The sequence below is a fragment of the Pundamilia nyererei genome, unplaced genomic scaffold (genome assembly GCF_000239375.1).
Source record: "Pundamilia nyererei isolate P.nyererei 1_Seehausen unplaced genomic scaffold, PunNye1.0 scaffold00024, whole genome shotgun sequence".
Taxonomy (NCBI): domain Eukaryota; kingdom Metazoa; phylum Chordata; class Actinopteri; order Cichliformes; family Cichlidae; genus Pundamilia; species Pundamilia nyererei.
Genome location: NW_005187425.1, coordinates 2796658 through 2814192, shown reverse-complemented (window position 1 = coordinate 2814192; position 17535 = coordinate 2796658). Strand labels below are relative to the sequence as shown.

The window sequence follows — 17535 nt, the reverse complement described above, 5'->3', positions numbered from 1 at the left end:
TTTTTTTTTCAAAGCGATGTTATGGCATGAACCATTTACAGTTCATTCAAAAGCCTGAGTATAATTTTGTCCTTTATTTATCCTTAATTGTTATTATTATTAATATTATTGTTATTATTATTGTTTATCCTTTATTTAAGTATCAGCTTTATGTTGATTTTATGATTTTATTTTGTGTAGAAGATATTTTCCTTTACATTACAGTGTAAAATTATTTTTACAGCTTTTAATAATAATAATAATAATAATAATAATAATAATAATAATAATAATAATAATAATAATAATAATAACACAATACAACAATACAGTTTACAATTCCACTAAAATTAAGATAGATTTTCTTTCTATTATGTATAAGCATTAATGGTCAGCTGTTAATGCAACTGTGTGCTGTAGTATTTAAACAATACTTCATATATAATTTATTTTAAGAATAACATGATGATTGACAATAGACAACTTCAGCTTTTGCTGGTTTTTCATGTCATTGACTTATTCTGAGGCATGCATGCATTTGTACCTACACACACACACACACACAGAAGAGTACAGACCAATCTATGGTCATGATGTTAATTAATTCAGAGAACAGCCTTGTCAGAGGATTATCTTACACATCTCATTTAAGCTCGCTCTTTGAAAGTGGGTCAGATTTGGTAGTGTGAAAATGAAGTTGTATTAATGATGTTAATCCATGGAAAATCTCATCTGGTTATGGGGCTCCAAAACGCAAAGGGGTGCAAGACAAAATGAAGACAGACTGAGAGGGAGCTCGATGGACAGAGATACAGCCACGGGGCTCGAATGTCTCCCTGCATGAATTCCCTCATGTCTCCATTTCACACCTTTTTTTCCCTGCCGTCTGTGGCTTTCGTCTGCACACACACACCTTCACCTGTCAGTATGACAGACAGTAATAATAGCTTGCAAAATATATATTTAACCAAAGTGCCAAAGTCACATGGTGCGCAGTGGTGTGAAAATGCCTGGGGACGGAGGATGCTGTTCTAAGATTTGAATGTGATTCATTTTCAGGTGGAGAAGAGGCTAAATAGCATCCATCATGTAAAATGTTTCTCCATTCCAGAAAAATGGCAAAAGGAATACACAAATCATCTGCAAACCACAAGCATTACTCAGATGTTTCAGTTGTTGATGATAGTTTGTTTAAAATAGGGCCACAGCATCTTCCTCCTAATTCTTCTCAGGTTTTTGCTTTTGTGCTCTCGTTTAAACCCTCTTTCACTGTTTAGACAATATTCTGATCTGTTCTCATTTTAGATCCTGCCACGCATGTCACAATCTGTATAAGACGCTTCAAGTCAGATAGATTATTTTAATATACTACAAAATATAGGCGTCATTATCCAATTGTATCTCTCTCTGGTCATTTATGTTTATGGACGTCACACAAAAAGAGCCAGCTTGGATAGGTACACAGAAAAAAAAATGGTAATGGATCACCTTTTACCCACCTACATGGTGCAAGGTGAGAGGAATTGGTATGCACTGTGATGATGAGGAGGGTTGACTAGGGTTAAGAGTTTCATTGTTTTCCCTTTCATTTGCATCTCCTGCAAAATGTGCTCCAGCACAGCGTGAGCATATTAGATATGTAAGTGAGTCATATGTATATGCTTTTTTCTATTTTAGGTTCTGATATTGTACAGTGGATGATGAAGAATCTGGACATTGAAGATCAAGGTAAAAGCCAAACACTGAAATGCTTATTACTGGTGTATGTATGACACCGAAGTTGCCCTTTTGACATCAGGGTCAGCAAATAGATCGGCAGTAGTGGACAGCTTGTGAAAGCAATTTATCACATGTTTTCCACAATTTGTGCCAATATTAAAGTTGACCTATTGTGCTTTATATATAGACACTGTAACATTGTATTATTGGAAAACATTGAGTGTATGTAACCTCAAGTAACCCCAATAATCCAGCGCTCAGTTTCGCAAAGCTGTTTCTGCTCTTTGCTCTGTATGATATCCCTAATGTGAACACACACAGACGTGCTGTTCATATATTTTCTTTGTAAAGCAGAGCCAATCAGAAGAAAGCAAGCTTAAAGGAAGAAAGAAAGGACTGAAAGGACACTGGATTAACTGAGAGGTTTTGCAAATGCACTGAATTAAAAGAACAAGATTAAAATATTGTTACTAATAAAATTGTGGCATATTTTTACTGGAGCCACTTTGCTAAAATCTAAATAAATACAGCCACTAATGCACTTCCATTTTCATTTCCCAAACATCAGTTTTCTCAAATGGCCCAATTAATACTAAAAATACGAAATTTCAGGATGGCATCATTACAACTGTTTATACCGTTCCTCGTGTTTGCTGGTGGCGTAAATGAGAGGACAAGTGCTGGTTAGATGCTGAATAACTTGAATCCAGATGTGTTGTCACTTAGCTCTAAAATAAGGAGTAACACTTCACTTACTTGCCATTTTGAAACCTATGTACCATATCATATTACAGTAGGTAAAAGTCAGTTTGTTTTCTTTTTTAATCTAGTCTTTTTGTGTCCTTCAGCTGGTTTGATTTTAATGCAGTATAAAAATGTAGAACTGGACTGCCTTGAGAGAGCTGCCGAATCATTAGTCGAGCCTCTCATTGCACATAATATGACTCAAAAGTGGGCAGGATGAACTGTGACAAATATGGGAAGTTAAAACCAAGTGTTTCTTTTGAGAGTTTCTTGTGTATCTGATCGTGTCTGTGCAATGTAGGTGTTTCTACTTGGATATTGGATTGGTTATGTGCGTGGGTGTACATTTCAGTCTACTCTAGTGGTTGCCTCAGTATTGTACAATCAGTTCATACAGTAATTGTGACTCATCAACTCACAGTTCCTCTGTGTGTATGTAAGGATCTACCTGTTTTATGAGCTGTGCATGTTGATATCATAAAGGTTGTTATGCATGTATTTAAACTGGTGTGTGGGTGGTGGGGCGACGGTTGATGCAGCATATTTATGATTTCATGTGCATAATGAAAGAGTTTTGAGACAAGTGGACAGTTTGTCCTTGTGTGATTCTTTTTTTTTTCATTTCCATTTTCGTTTCAATTATGCCGAGGAAAATACCAGTCTCTGAGTTTTTATATTTGCTCAAAAAAGATTACGACTGCGTTATTATTTCTGCATTGCATCTAAGGCATCTGTAATATGCTTAAGAATGCTTAATGCGATGCATTGGAACAAATATCCACTCTGTTGGATTGTGACAAAAATCTGGCAATAGTTTTTATGTCATTACATCTACAATACTCAAAATACTTCGTTGTGAGATTCATTTTGATGAAATTTATCCAAAACTGGGTTTTTATTTATTTATTTATTTTTTAACAAGGAAGAGTCTAAAAACATGTGTCGACAGATGTTTTTGTCCTCTAGGACAACTTTTTTTAATCTGCCCATTTTGCTTTTTGCAGCACAGGTGCTGTTATTTGCCCTGTGGTAAACACAGTGTTGTGTATAACTAAATGACTTTAGCACATAGCAACTCCTTGTGGGGCTGACAAACAGCAAAGTGAAATGCAATTAATTTGGCTCACAGCATGATAGCAGCAAGTTTATTATGTAAAAGAGCTTGTATCAAAGTTGACTGAGGCTGTAGAGCTCTTTTGCTAAATGAACGCCACAGATAATATACTGCTGCAGCCCAGAAGAACTCATTATCATCCTATTTGGCCGTGTCTATAGTCTCCAGTCTTATTTTGATTCAATTTGGCATTGGATTAGATAAGAGAAATCCTTGCCTCAAAAGTTCTTGACAAAAGTTTTTGATGTCTCAGCATAAGGTATTGCACAAGAAGCTCCTGACAATAGCACAGTGATTATACTTTGCATCATCATTCGCTGAGTTTTAGAAAACTATTGATTTGTTTAGCATATGAACTGCTGGCAGTAATTGCTTACCACGTTTGTCATATTCTGCAGTTCTGCTCATGAAGGGGACTGGACGTATAAGGGAAAAAATGTGAACGAGGCGCCACTGGCTGACATGATCAGCAACCTTAACATTTTGTAGGTCAATCATTTTCTGAAAGCAGACTAAAGGCAGAAAGATCGTAGAGCAAAGCACCAGCTAAACATGGTTATAGTCCCCGGAGAGGATACAAAGCATCTGCTGATGCCTATGGGTCAAAAGACTTGAGGCAGTGCTTGACTGCAATGGATTTTCCACACTATATTAAATTTATAGCAAAGGGTTTTTAATGCTTTGACCCACTTTGATTACAGGTTCAAAAGTAATCCACTTGCTTGCTGGCTGTACATCTGTGGTAAAAGAGAAAACACAAACAGCCTGCAGCAAATTCAGTATAAGTGAAATTCACTAAAATGTCATTTAAAACATCCAGTATTGCTGCCAAAACACCTCTGAAACAGACCTGGGCAGGCAGGGCCTCCTTGAATCCCACTTGTTCATGATGAGGGTCTGGTCAGGGAGGGTGGAGGTGGTTGCACACTTTGGGCTCTTTGTTGCTGTGGGTATGCAACAATGCTTCCGTGGATTGTGCATATTAAAGTGACAACATGTAAATACCAGGGCCCAATGGTTTTTTTGTACTGGAACGAAATGATCAATGCTACACACGTCACCTGTCAGTGGTTTCAGTATTGTGGCTGATAAGTGCACGGTTTTAAAAATTACGTTTTGTTATATCCTACAGCTCACGGAGATGAACCCCACATTGTTTGTTATGTTCAAAATTGCCAAAAGCATAATGGGAACCATGCTGGGAAAATCTCAAAATAAATTCATCCCAAAGGGGGGAAGAGAATCAAGGGAGAGTATTTATGAAACGACATATTCCCTGTTGGTACTATTGATACACTCTGTGCTATGACTTAACTTTGCTATATTATCCTTTTGATTAGATCATAAGGGTCACAAAAATGTAATCAGCTCCAGTGAGTGTGGTCTGCTGCTCTTCTGACCTCTGACCTGCTTATGAATGAATCATTAATGGCATTAAACAGGCCTTGAGTGTGGTCAAATAAAATAGACTTGTGTTGTAGCTGAAATGAATTATATGACTCTATAAAGCTTTTAAATATACATAAAGTCTATAAACTGTAGATTAATTATCTAATACATTAAAATGAAAATAAAAAACACGTATAAATACAATGACAAACAATTGATCACAATATACACTGTATAAATTAATCTCGTTTAGTAGGTCACTGTGGGGATAATCTAACCATATAAATACACACATCACAGTCACCAGACCACAACAGAGCATCAAGACAAATCAGTCAAGTTGTCAGGGAGTGTGCACCTGCGTGTTATTAAAGGTGTGAATTACATATGAAGGAGCATCTAATCTGCTCAGTGGAACAGGGAACAGTAAAGTGACCTCTGAGGGAGGACATGTGGCTCATCAGAACAGCGGGAAGAGGGTGCCTAAGGTTCTGATTAAAGATCCTGGTCTTCTCTGTCAACCTTCTTCAAACCTCCTTCTCATCAGGCTCAAGAGTCACTCCTGCAGTAGAGCACTAGAGTCAAGTTTTTCAGCCTACTGAAATCACCCATTTGCACACTTCTGTGCTGACATACACATGAATACAGTTTATACCTCCATTGTTTGTGGGACAGTGTTATTTTACTAATCCTTGTATTAGTTCAGTTGTGCATGAATCCATTGAGTGCTCCTCCTCGAATGATTGAAAGTGTGTATTTAATTGACTTAAAATACATATTTACTTTAATTGAAATTGACTTTATGTAAAAGCACTCGGGGCTGAGCCTCCTGACACTATGTATTTAAGCACATTTGAGTAACTTAGATTAAAAATAAATTCTTTATTCAGATCTTAGACTTTTGTAATCTTTGTTTTTCCTATGAAATAATAAATAGTTTTAATTTTAATGAAGCCATATAAGAGCCTTTTCTGAGAATTATTTACTTTCCTTCCACAATTTCTAAGAGAGACACTGTTTCACTTCAGCAGCTCATACGTTATAAACCACAAATACAAAATCTCTGTGTTTGTCTTTAGATAAAGCTCAGGTGGAAAAGTACTCCCACACTCCACATGGCAGTGCTCCAAACTAGTGGGGTTTTGGCACATAACTGGTAATATGATGAAATCAAAGGGTGTTTTCTCTCTGGACTGTAAGCCTGGCCTTTTTTGACAGTTTGACTAATTCTAATCCAAGGTTTAGTCACCTATAAAGCTTATGTTATGTTAAAAGGAAGCCAGAAGCTCCCTTGCTGCCGGGACTTAACTTTATACAGTAGAATCCTGTCAGAAAAACTAGAAATAAATAAGATTGGTTATGTTTTAATGCATGAAAAACCTTCATTTGATTGAACTGACATTTTCAGATTTATTCTTTTTTCCTAATAACACTGCGCACTGTTTGCAAATGCTTAGATGAAATAATTCTGCACCGCACACGTATTTTGTGTGCATTTTCACCTTTGTGTGGATTTTTCAACAGACTCAAATGAGAACAAATTAACTCAGTTGCTGAAATATAAGAGACATCAAGCTCTAATTGCATGTCCACGAGGTCATTTTTCATGCTGTGCTGACCTTATTGCCATCTGACATTCATTCTGTCTTAGATAAATACCCAAACAAACATTCTGTATAAAGGTTAAGTAAAGAAATTCAGGAATAACTTGATTTTTCCATGTAGTAAATGTTAATTCCGCTATTATGTTAAATATGTCACTATCTCCTTTAGAGTTTATATTTAGCCGATACAGAGGGAGGGATTTGTTTATAAGTAAACAGGTTTAAATAACTTATGAGTCATAATTTATTAATAAAAGGAGCCCAGTCACAGACAAACACATGCATACACATAAACATCCTGACCTCTGAAAGCGGTGACAGCCACCTCAGTGACAAAGAAAAAGTCAATCTATATTTATCACTCACTCACAAACACCCAGTGTGTGTGTTAGAGTGAGAAAGCAGACATGTGCATATTTTATGGACGCATACAGTAAGCTCCTGCTGTAGCGTTCGTAGCTCTGGCAATTTAAACAATGTTAAACATTTCTATCTTTTCATCTCTCACTTTATTCGTGTGTTAGGACAGCTTACTTGGCAGAAACAGTCAAGGGCAACACTGTATGAAAAACTATTCATAATGAACCAAATATGGCAGTATCAAAAGAAAGCCATCAGCCCAAAACACAAACTGTGACTGATAGATGTCGACACCACAAAGGACTTACAGGTTTAGAACAGCAGGGAGGAACTGATAGCAGATGATACACACTTGATGTTGATTACATGTTTTCATTATCTGATGGCTTTAAATCAGGGACAGTCAGCCATGTGCTGTGGAGTGCCAGAGGTAAGCAGGTTTTCACTCCAGCTAAGCACAACATTGATTTGACTGATGAGTTACACTTCTCAAGCTTAAGGTGGGCTAATCAGTGAGACCTCCTGCAGAGCTGTTTGGATGCAATGGAGGTCTTTCTATCTCTGTGTGATAGCAGTGCAGAGTGTAGTAAAGCAACTGCTCCTAGTTTATGTTCATTTTAGCAATATTGTGAAGGATGAATTTGCACCTTGGGATGAACGGTGAATAACGTTAATTAGCTGGGGATACAAATAAAAAGAAAAACACATGCTGGGCCAATATCTGTGATGAGGAGGTATTGATTGCAGCGTAATCAGAGAATCTTCTTTTTAATGAAAAACTGTGATCTCCAAGCAGGTTTACCTTTAATGCCTCTGTATAGTTAAATAAAGCAAATAAATTAGAATTTAAATTAAAGCAAGCGTTTGACATTTTTAAAAATGTGTTTTTCTAGCAACTTAAATGGAAGGCTAAAACCAACAGCTGGATAGCTTAGTTTAGTGTGAGACCCACTAAATAGAGACACATCTAGCCCATCCTTATCCATTGTTAAGCTCAACCAGCAGTGTATTTAAAACTCACCACTGTACATTTACTATCATGTATTAGTCTGTTATGTCTTTGGACAAAATGTGCAAACAATGTATATGTGAATTTTTTATGATTTGAACAATAAAAAAAAAGATCTTGTTGTTTTTTTATTTGACGCTACTATTTGGCTGTTGTGTGACTGTCATCATATCGTCTACCCAAAGGAAAGAAAATTATATCTTGTTTCCTTCACAGAAATCTTAACAGTCATCTCAACAGTGTTGTGAAGCTTGCTATGATGCTCTTTGTTTAGAAACACAATCTCATTACTGCATTTCTTGGCAAAAACATGCTGCTACTAGTGTGTATGTTTTATGTGCATGAAAGCACATTAACATGTGCTGGTATCTGGTACTACTGGGAAAAAAACTGGAAAAAAGGAGCGCATCAAGCTGTAAATAGTCTTTTTATCTGTGTTTTCTCCCAGTGGAGGCTCTTCATCTGGGAACTCTGATGGCTGCACATGGTTACTTCTTCCCCATCTCTGACCACGTCCTCACTCTCAAAGACGATGGCACTTTCTATAGGTTTCAGGTAAGAATGTTAATGTTTAATTCCTCATTATATTGAATGATTTTATTTTTATTATACATCTGTCTGACTCTGTCAGCATTGCTTAATCAAGGGAATATTTAATCCTATTTTTTAAATATTTAACATTTTAAGTTTGCTAGACTCAAGGACTTTTAGAGTCAATAGATTATTCTGTTCTTTCTTTTCATCCACTTTTTGATTAGGGCCATCAAATACTGTGAACATAAGGTGTTGCAATTCATTAATTAATTAAAAATGAGGAAACTGGACAAAAGAAGTGGCAGGGTGGAAAATATTCACTGCAGATGAAAAGTATTTGAAAGTCATCATGTTCGTCTTTAAGAAATAGGGAAAAAAAATCCAACAAAGGCCGGACACAGAACCTGGGAGATGCATGTGGCTGTCAAGAAGCAATTTTAAGGAAAGGAGACAGAGAAAAAGATGGATGCATGCCAAATTACACAAGAACTAAAAATCACTGGCAACATGTCTCATAGAGCAATGAATCCATATTTGCATTTCAGAGAGTGGTGTTGGAGATCTTGTCGAAATTGATGGAATTATGAACGCAGAAAAGTACTTTCAGATTTTATCGGTCTGGAAAGAAGCTTTGACTTTGACTATGTTATTTAGCATGACAGTGATCCTAAATACACAGTCCCAATAGAGTAAAAGAATATCTGGATAAAAAACACACACAATGGAACACTATCAGTCATGGATTGGCCTCTTCATAGCCCGGACTGCAAGATTAGTGAAGCAGTGTGGAATCATCTTCACAGAGAACATAACAAAAGGAAGCCAAGATCCAAAGAGCTTTGAATATCCTTCAAGAAGTCTGGAAACCTATTCCTGAAGACTACTCAAATAAATTACAAGAGTGCTTGCCTATAAGAGTTTAAGCTGTTTTAAAGGATAAATGCCACACCAAATACTGAATTTAAGCTCATTAGCACTGTACAAAAATATTTTTTCTTGCTATACTGTATTTCCATGTATGTTTTCTCATTTTGCTAAACCACTGCACTCGTTTTCCTAGAAGAATATAAAAAATGAGGGGTGGCTAAGAGCCTTGCACAGTGCTATACGCAGATCGTTTTAATAAAAAGTCATGTTAAATGATAACATTTATGCAGGATGGCAGCAAAAGAACAAGAAAATGGACAAAATTGTTTCAAATGATATTTCAAATCATCTATTGGAGTTGAAATGAAATGTTCATTCCCATATGAAGTATGAAGTATACTTAGTTCAATTACATATGAAGTAAGTAAACCAGGAGGTCCTGAACACAATTCATACTAGTTCATGAATGGGGAGGGGAGGGCTCCATTCATGAACTAGTACTCCAAACATCAATACACAGACTGACAGTTTTAGTGATTTTCCACCAAGTGAGTTCCCCCAAGTGTGCTGCACAGCAACTAACAAGAGTAAATCAATGCCTATGGTTGTTTGTGTTAGTACCCTTTACTTTGCCTTTTGTATGTAATCACTTTTCATCTGGTGCCAGTCCATACAATGCTGCCCAAGGAGGGCGAGCTCTCATGCTGGTCTGCTCTAAGCACTCTCTGAAAGAAGCTTATGTGCTTTAGACATTATGCCAAACCCATTATACAACAAAATATTTTATTGTGACAGATGCAGGGCTGGGACCACATGCCCACCCAAAGTAACATAGCAGTACACTTTGATTTCGAAACACCATGTGGTTAGTTGTACATTATCAAAGATGCAAGGTCTTTTTTTAAAGTTTTGTTTCTTAATGACTCGTTTTTCCCTTCAGACTCCGTACTTTTGGCCATCAAACTGCTGGGAACCAGAAAACACAGACTATGGTGAGAGCCATTCTGTTGTAGTCATATTTGAACTTCCACTGTGTATGTGCGTGTTTGTGTGTGTATAGAGAAGACTAATGAGACAGGCTGTTTGTATATTACATAAACTGTAGCTGACATGTTATTAATGCTGATTTTTACAGAGGTTAAAAAGATGAAACGCAAGTGTTGCAACAGTGTCTCCATGTTAGATGTGATAAAAAGGATCAGATTTAGTTTTTACTCAAACGCTTGGCCAACAGTTAGAATCAGGTAATGCTTTCTATTTTACACATTTATTTTTTTCAGTGTTTTCCAACTAAAGTTAATTGTGTCTACCTCAGTCATACTCTGACTGAGGCAGTCTGATTACTGTGAAGGAAAACAGGAATGCCTTGATATGCATGCACCTGTTGTGCACAGTTGGCTGAGCATTTTAATGGTGATACAGGGATGAGCTTTTCATTGTTACAGCCAAGCAGAGTGGAGATAAAGCTTTCATAATGCCAAAAATGGGTTGCTGAATAGCTGCATCCTTGCAGGTCTTTCATTTGTTGTTTGAATTGTAGAAGGGGAAAGGGGCTAATGCTCACAGTGGGAATAATCCTGGGAGTGTTAGAGGAAGTCAGTGTCTCAGATGCAGCAACTGATTCACTTGAATGATGCCCCTTAATGAAAACACTCTAATGGCATAATGAAGCTTGCACATTATGGTCAGTTAACAAAGAGATGAAGGGATGATGATAGTACAGGAAGACATCAAAAGTCAGGCGTGCACACACCTTCAAACACACAAGCACCAGCAGTTGCAGGCACACACACACACACACACACACACACACACATCATAGTAAATGACCTTTGTGATTTGCAGTCCAGTCTAAATGTGCAGTTGAGAGGATTAACTGAATCAACGCAGGGCCACTTAAGGCTGTTAAAACGAAGCTGAGATCCTGTTCTCCCTTTATTACCATTCTCTTTGTCTCTCTCAGCTGTTTACCTCTGCAAAAGAACAATGCAAAATAAAGCACGTCTGGAGCTTGCAGACTATGAAGCGGTAAGTGAAGAAGGTCTTTTAGTGTCAGTACTCCTTTCTATCTGTGCTCTTCCTGTATTAGCACTGCTTTCTTACCTTTTGGTTCATACTGACAGTAGCAACATTTGTTTTTCCATGTGTCATTGTATAATTTGCAGCTCTCTTTCAACAAAGCTATTAAATGAATCACTGGTTTAGTCATTATCTGCGTCTTTTTCTTTCATATCAGAGCAGGAGTCATTAAAGATTGTATCCAGTTGTGCACTGTACACAGCATGCGCGATAAACATAATCAGCCTGGATTCCTACAAAGCTTAGTTTTCCTGCTTCTTCTTTGTTTTACTTACAGGAGAGCTTAGCAAGGCTACAGAGAGCTTTCGCCAGGAAATGGGAGTTCATTTTTATGCAAGCAGAAGCACAAGCAAAGTAGGTTTCTATAAGAACCACACACGCATTGAGCCATTATAAGTGAGTTCTCGTACAGCCTCGTTATGTCGTGATTAAACGTCCCTGTAATTACCAGTGCACAACTTCACAGATGGATTGCACATTAAACATGTGATGAAGTAAATGGCTCATAAATGTTTTAGATTAATCTACACACTCTGTCAGAACTGTTCCCTGAATTCTATCTTTTCCCTCCCAGAGTGGACAAGAAAAGAGACAAAATTGAGAGAAAAATTCTTGACAGTCAGGAAAGAGCATTCTGGGACGTGCACAGACCAGTGGTGAGTAAAATTATGATGGTATTGTCATAATCACCTCTGCTGTTACTAATAGCATTGTTTTGCTGACTTTACTAGCATCATCCTACTAGTTCTCGTAAAAGTGAATAATGCTGAAATAATTATTTCACACTGACCACAGTCTAAAAGAACAATTACCCAGAATGGTACATTTAGTTTTTGTGAGTTATGTATTGTCTTTTTTATAGATATCACATAACACTGTGATTAATAAATTGTTTCATAAATGTTATGCAATTATAAGCTTTAAGCACTTAATAGATGACAGAATTTATATATGAGCTTTACATGGTTCCTGTTACATTTAAAGAGTGTAAATAGCTGAACGCTCTGCAAATACCCCGGCGTGTATTTGCCTTGGCCATACACATGAAATGCCACATCAATAACTGTCACAACACATCAGCTTCACCGCTGCTCTTTACCTTGTTCCTGCACACTTGCTTAGCATTAGCATTTAGTTTCCCCTTGAGGTTTAAGGGTCTCCTCTGCTGTATTCCTGAAAGCCACTGCTCCACGGTTAATTGGGAAATAACAAGTTCAATTTATGCGTCCTCGGAGCAACATAATCAATATTAATTCAAATTTCACAGTGACACCATCAAGCTCTGTTCTTCTGGAAGAAACCTAGATTAGACTACTTGCTCAATCAGCCAGTATTTGCACTCTAACATTCTAATTTCCTGCTGGTTTCCATGTTTTCCTAGAATTGGCACATTCCATGTTTAATTAACCAGCATCTGACACATTGTCCTTGAGACTTCCAGCAAATCCAGCTCATTCTCACTTCCAACTTGTCACATACTGATGCTTGGTCAGGACCCGCAGGCATCACATTTTAACGCACATAGTATCCTTTAGCATCATTTTCAAAGTGCGGGGTACTTGGTGAGATTTTAAGATGCCCCTGTCTGAGTTAGATGACATGAGACTGCAGGCAAATGTCCTCTGTTGGTGTTGTCTCTATTGTGGACTATGTAACCTTGGCAAAGAAACGAAGCTTGCTGCAGATGTGAAAGATTTGTAATGGGAACTGGGGAGAATTTGTTGGCTAAGCGTATTTGAAAAACGACACAGTACTGAGCAAAAGTTTTAGGTAGGTGAGAAAAAATGCTGTAAACAAAGAATGCTTTCAAAAATGGAAGTGTTAATCATTTATTTTAATCATCATGAACAAAAGAGAAAGGTAAATCAAATCAATATTTGGTGTGGCCACCCTTTGCCTTCAAAACAGTTCTGTTTTTCGAAAGAAAACAGAAGAAGAAAGCAGGTTGTTCCAAAACTTTCGGAGAACTAACCACAGATTTTCTGTGGATGTAGGCTTCCTCACATCCTTCTGTCTCTTCATGTAATCCCAGACACACTTGATGAAGTTGAGATCAGGGCTCTGTGGGGGCCATACCATCACTTCCACCACTTCTTTTTCCTTTTGAAGATAGTTGGCTGTAGTTTGGGGTCGTTGTCCTGCTGCAGGACACATTTGGGGCCAATAAACAATCATTTATATTTCTGTCTCTGTTTCACACCTGCCTAAAACTTTTGCACAGTACCGACACCTTTACTAATTGTGGCATCGAGCTAGAGTACACTGTGATATAGAGTACATAACTGTGTTCTAAGGGTCTAAGCTCAAGGAAGAGTATAATCAGCTAAAAATGTAATCACAAGCTGGATTTCTCATGATTTCCTGATTTTCATTTTTTTCACAGCCTGGATGTGTCAATACAACAGAAGTTGACATAAAGAAGTCCTCAAGAATGAAAAATCCCCACAAAACTAGAAAGGTACTTAAGAGCTTTCTACTCTTACCTGATTATTATGTTACTTATTTGTATGTATATATTACAAGTATCAATGCAAACAGTTTCATATTGCCATGCTTTGTTTGTTTGTTTGCAGCATTAAGGCTACTTATATTGATGCTTACGTTTTTATTTTATTAGTCTGTGTATGGGCTGCAGAATGATATCCGTACCCACAGCCCAACCCACACCCCAGCTCCAGAGGCCAAGCAGCCTACAGAAGAAGAACTGCAGGAACAGGTTAGACCTACAGGTGGCAGTAGAGGATTTGTGATTTTGTCAATGATAGTGCTTCAATTGGACTTGGTATTTTACTACAGCCATATTATTTCTGTATCCAGTTAATTGCACTGAGCACCTTTTAAATATAAAGCATAACTTGAAATGTCATATCAGTATGACTGAAAATGAATGAATGAATTCATGGAGACTGCTGTCTACTCATTGTTCCCCGCTGTGGTTTCAGATCACCTTTTGGCAATTGCAATTAGACAGGCATCGACTGAAAATGTCCAAAGTGGCAGAGAGGTGAGCGATGTTCTTTGTGTCTTTATTCAGTTTAGCCATCGATCTGTTTATTGAGCCTTTAAACAGCCTAACACAGCTGGGAATTAAGAACTAAGATGACCTTGAGCAGTGTTTAAGCCCAGACAATGCCTTCAGCTGTCATCAGAGTACAGAGATCCAGATACCTGATCCTGTACAAAGTGTCTGTTTGTCATTCCTTTCTAAAAAGAGAGATGTGTTCAGGAAAGACTTCTAAATCCTTGTGTCCAAGTAGTGAGCCAATCCCTCTTGTCAAACTCTACATTTCATTTCATTTATAGTATTTGCTCCCAAGGGAATTTACCTTCTCTTTCTGTCAGGTAAAGCTAACAAATAAACCACCCATTCTTGTTTTAAAAAACAGTTTGTTGGGCTATACGGAGCAGTATCTTGAATACGACCCCTTCCTCACGCCACCAGACCCATCTAACCCTTGGATCTCAGATGACGCCACACTCTGGGAGCTTGAAGCCAGGTGGGTACAGAAAACCACAAATGCTAAACGTTATTCCCAAGTGTTTCTATAGCACATATTGATCTGTGAAATCGTGTTGTACTTTTTGTGTCCTCCTCCAGTAAGGAGCCAGGCCAGCAGAGGGTAAAGAGGTGGGCTTTTGGCATTGACGAGGTTCTCAAAGATCCTGTTGGGAGAGAGCAGTTCCTAAAGTTCCTGGAGTCTGAGTTCAGCTCAGAGAATCTCAGGTACATCATGAAAAAGTTCTTTCTATAGAGCAGCATGCCCATATACAGTACATACATTATACCAGTATTGCACTGTCTACCATATTACATTAGAAATGTCCTCATCTTAGCTGAAATATTAATATAAATATAAAATATATTAACATGTTTGACTGGATGTTAAAGCACTTTGTATCACAGCCGACCATGAGTAAAAAATATTAAACAGCTTCTTTACCACCGTTGCTCTGCATTCAGTGAAACATTTATAGCATCTGTCTATAACTATCCAAAATTTAGATATGGTTGTCATCCAAGGGCAGCTACTTTACTTAAAGATCAACAGTTGTGGAAGGAGTACTAAGAAGATACAAAAAGATAATAATGCATCAGCAGTTCAGTGTAGCTGGTTGAGATAGATTTTATTTTAACAATGATAAAAATATATCATTTGGAATTTAATCAAAGTTTGTTATAATTTATAAAATGAACCGGTGCTTGATATTGAGTCTAAATCTTCAAAGCAACCAGAAACTACTTCTGTGAAAAGAAATGATTTGACTCTGCAGTGTAGCCTAGTATAAAAATAATAATACCTCAAAAACACACTTTAGTAGGTATAACCTAATCGCTGATTGGAATTCAGAAAAAAAATGTGATTTAAGTGCCTTTGAACGTGGCGTGGTTGTTGGGACCAGACAGGCTGGTCTGAGTATTTCACAAACTGTTGATTTTCCTGCACAGCCATCTGTAGGGTTTATGAAGAGTGGCCTGAAAAAGAAAAAAAATCCAGTGAGCCAAAGGTTAAGATTTGTTTGTTGATGCCACAGGTCTGGGGAGAATGGCCACACTGCTTCCACAGAAAAAGAAAGGAACAGTAATTCAAATACTCACTTGTTATAACCAAATTACGCAGCAAATGGGCAGCAACATCAGAGGACCACACCGGCTGCCCTTCCTGTCAGCTAAGAACAGGAAACTGAGATTTCATATCAAACAGGCTGACCAAAATTGCACAGTAGAAGATTGGAAAAATATTCTCTGGTTTGATAAGAATAAGGTGTAAACAATATGAAAGTGTGAATTCATCCTGCCTTGTAGGATGAATTCACTGCACGCTGTGTTGCGGGAGTATTTTCTTGGCACACTTTGGCCCCCTTAGTATCAATTGATCATTGTTTAAAACTACAGCTGACCTGATCGTCATGGCCATCCCTTTATGACCACAGCACACCCATCTTCTGATGGCTGCTGCCAGCAGGATAACGCACCATGTGACAAAACTAAAATGACCTCAAAGTGGTTTCTTGAATTCAGTCAGCCTCCTGAGTCACCAGGTCACAATTCAACAGAGCACCTTTGGGATGTGACTGAATGGGAGATTCACGTCATGAATGTGCAGCCGACAAATCTGTAGGAATGTTTTGATGCTATCATGTCAATATAGACCAAAATCTCTGAGATATGTTGTCAGCACTGTGTTGAATCTGTGCCACAAACTGTTAAGCCAGCTGTAAAGGTAAAACATGTAGGTTGGGCCTAGTCTGAACTCATGATCCCACTCCATACAATGGGAATATATGAATAAATTTGCTGCCATGAGTGACGGTTGAGAATGCTCTCCTTCTCTAGCTGCACATACATTAAAAGCAATATGAAACACAGGAATCACAAAGTACATGTCAATATGATTATCCTGAGATGAATCTTTCTTTGATGGTAGACATGATCAATAACGACTTGAGTGGCTTTTTACTAGGTGTACAAATGACTCATAATAATAGGTGCATTTTCATATCAGCAGCAACATGTTGTTACTGTGATTGCTATTACTGGAGTCAATACTTCTTCCCCTGTGTAAGGCATTTTGGAGAGTAATTATAAAATGTGTATAGTAATGGTAATGTTTTCAAAGCAGGGATAGCTGGTGGGTGCATCACTTAAAATATGCACACTGTCACAGTGGGCAGAATATCAGAGCCACGTACAAGCAGCTAAATGTAGTGTAATCGTGTGCAGAGTGGCTCCTTTGCTCCCTACATGCTTGATTTGTTGCTGCCCAAAGTTAATAATTAGGTCAGTTTAATTAAACTCTCAGTTTTTACTCTCCTGGAAATTAACACGTCCACCACTAGCAAGCACGCAAGCGCTGTCATTCATAAATATTTTAACCTCTATCCACCTGGGGTTTTTAAATTAAAATGGTTTCCTGCTGATATAATTTCCACTTTTACAATCTGTCTCTGTTGAAGTCTCCCCGGAAAGTTCAGAAATCCATTATAGTCCAGTCACATTCCTTAACACGTGTTACATTTTCTTTCTTTTGTGTGATGACAGAATGATGGAGCAAATTCATTAATATAAAAGGTAAAAACTGGAAAAGGGGTGCCCTCAAAGGAATTACCAACTTATTATTGAAGATTTTTTGAAAATT

The 17535-nt window shown here is 37.7% G+C and overlaps 1 protein-coding gene across 2 annotated transcripts in view; it reads left to right on the top strand.

Moving 5' to 3' along the window:
* rgs7a (regulator of G protein signaling 7a) overlaps positions 1-17535 on the top strand; it is a 49963-nt gene that overhangs the window by 29459 nt on the left and 2969 nt on the right. For both annotated transcript variants that reach the window (XM_005727390.2, XM_013909398.1), the window contains exons 4-14: positions 1657-1707; positions 8367-8473; positions 10260-10311; positions 11283-11347; positions 11676-11752; positions 11973-12054; positions 13782-13856; positions 14016-14114; positions 14341-14402; positions 14785-14895; positions 14997-15122. In XM_005727390.2, the coding sequence (XP_005727447.1) occupies positions 1657-1707; positions 8367-8473; positions 10260-10311; positions 11283-11347; positions 11676-11752; positions 11973-12054; positions 13782-13856; positions 14016-14114; positions 14341-14402; positions 14785-14895; positions 14997-15122 (907 nt within the window). The remainder of the gene's footprint in view (positions 1-1656; positions 1708-8366; positions 8474-10259; positions 10312-11282; positions 11348-11675; positions 11753-11972; positions 12055-13781; positions 13857-14015; positions 14115-14340; positions 14403-14784; positions 14896-14996; positions 15123-17535) is intronic.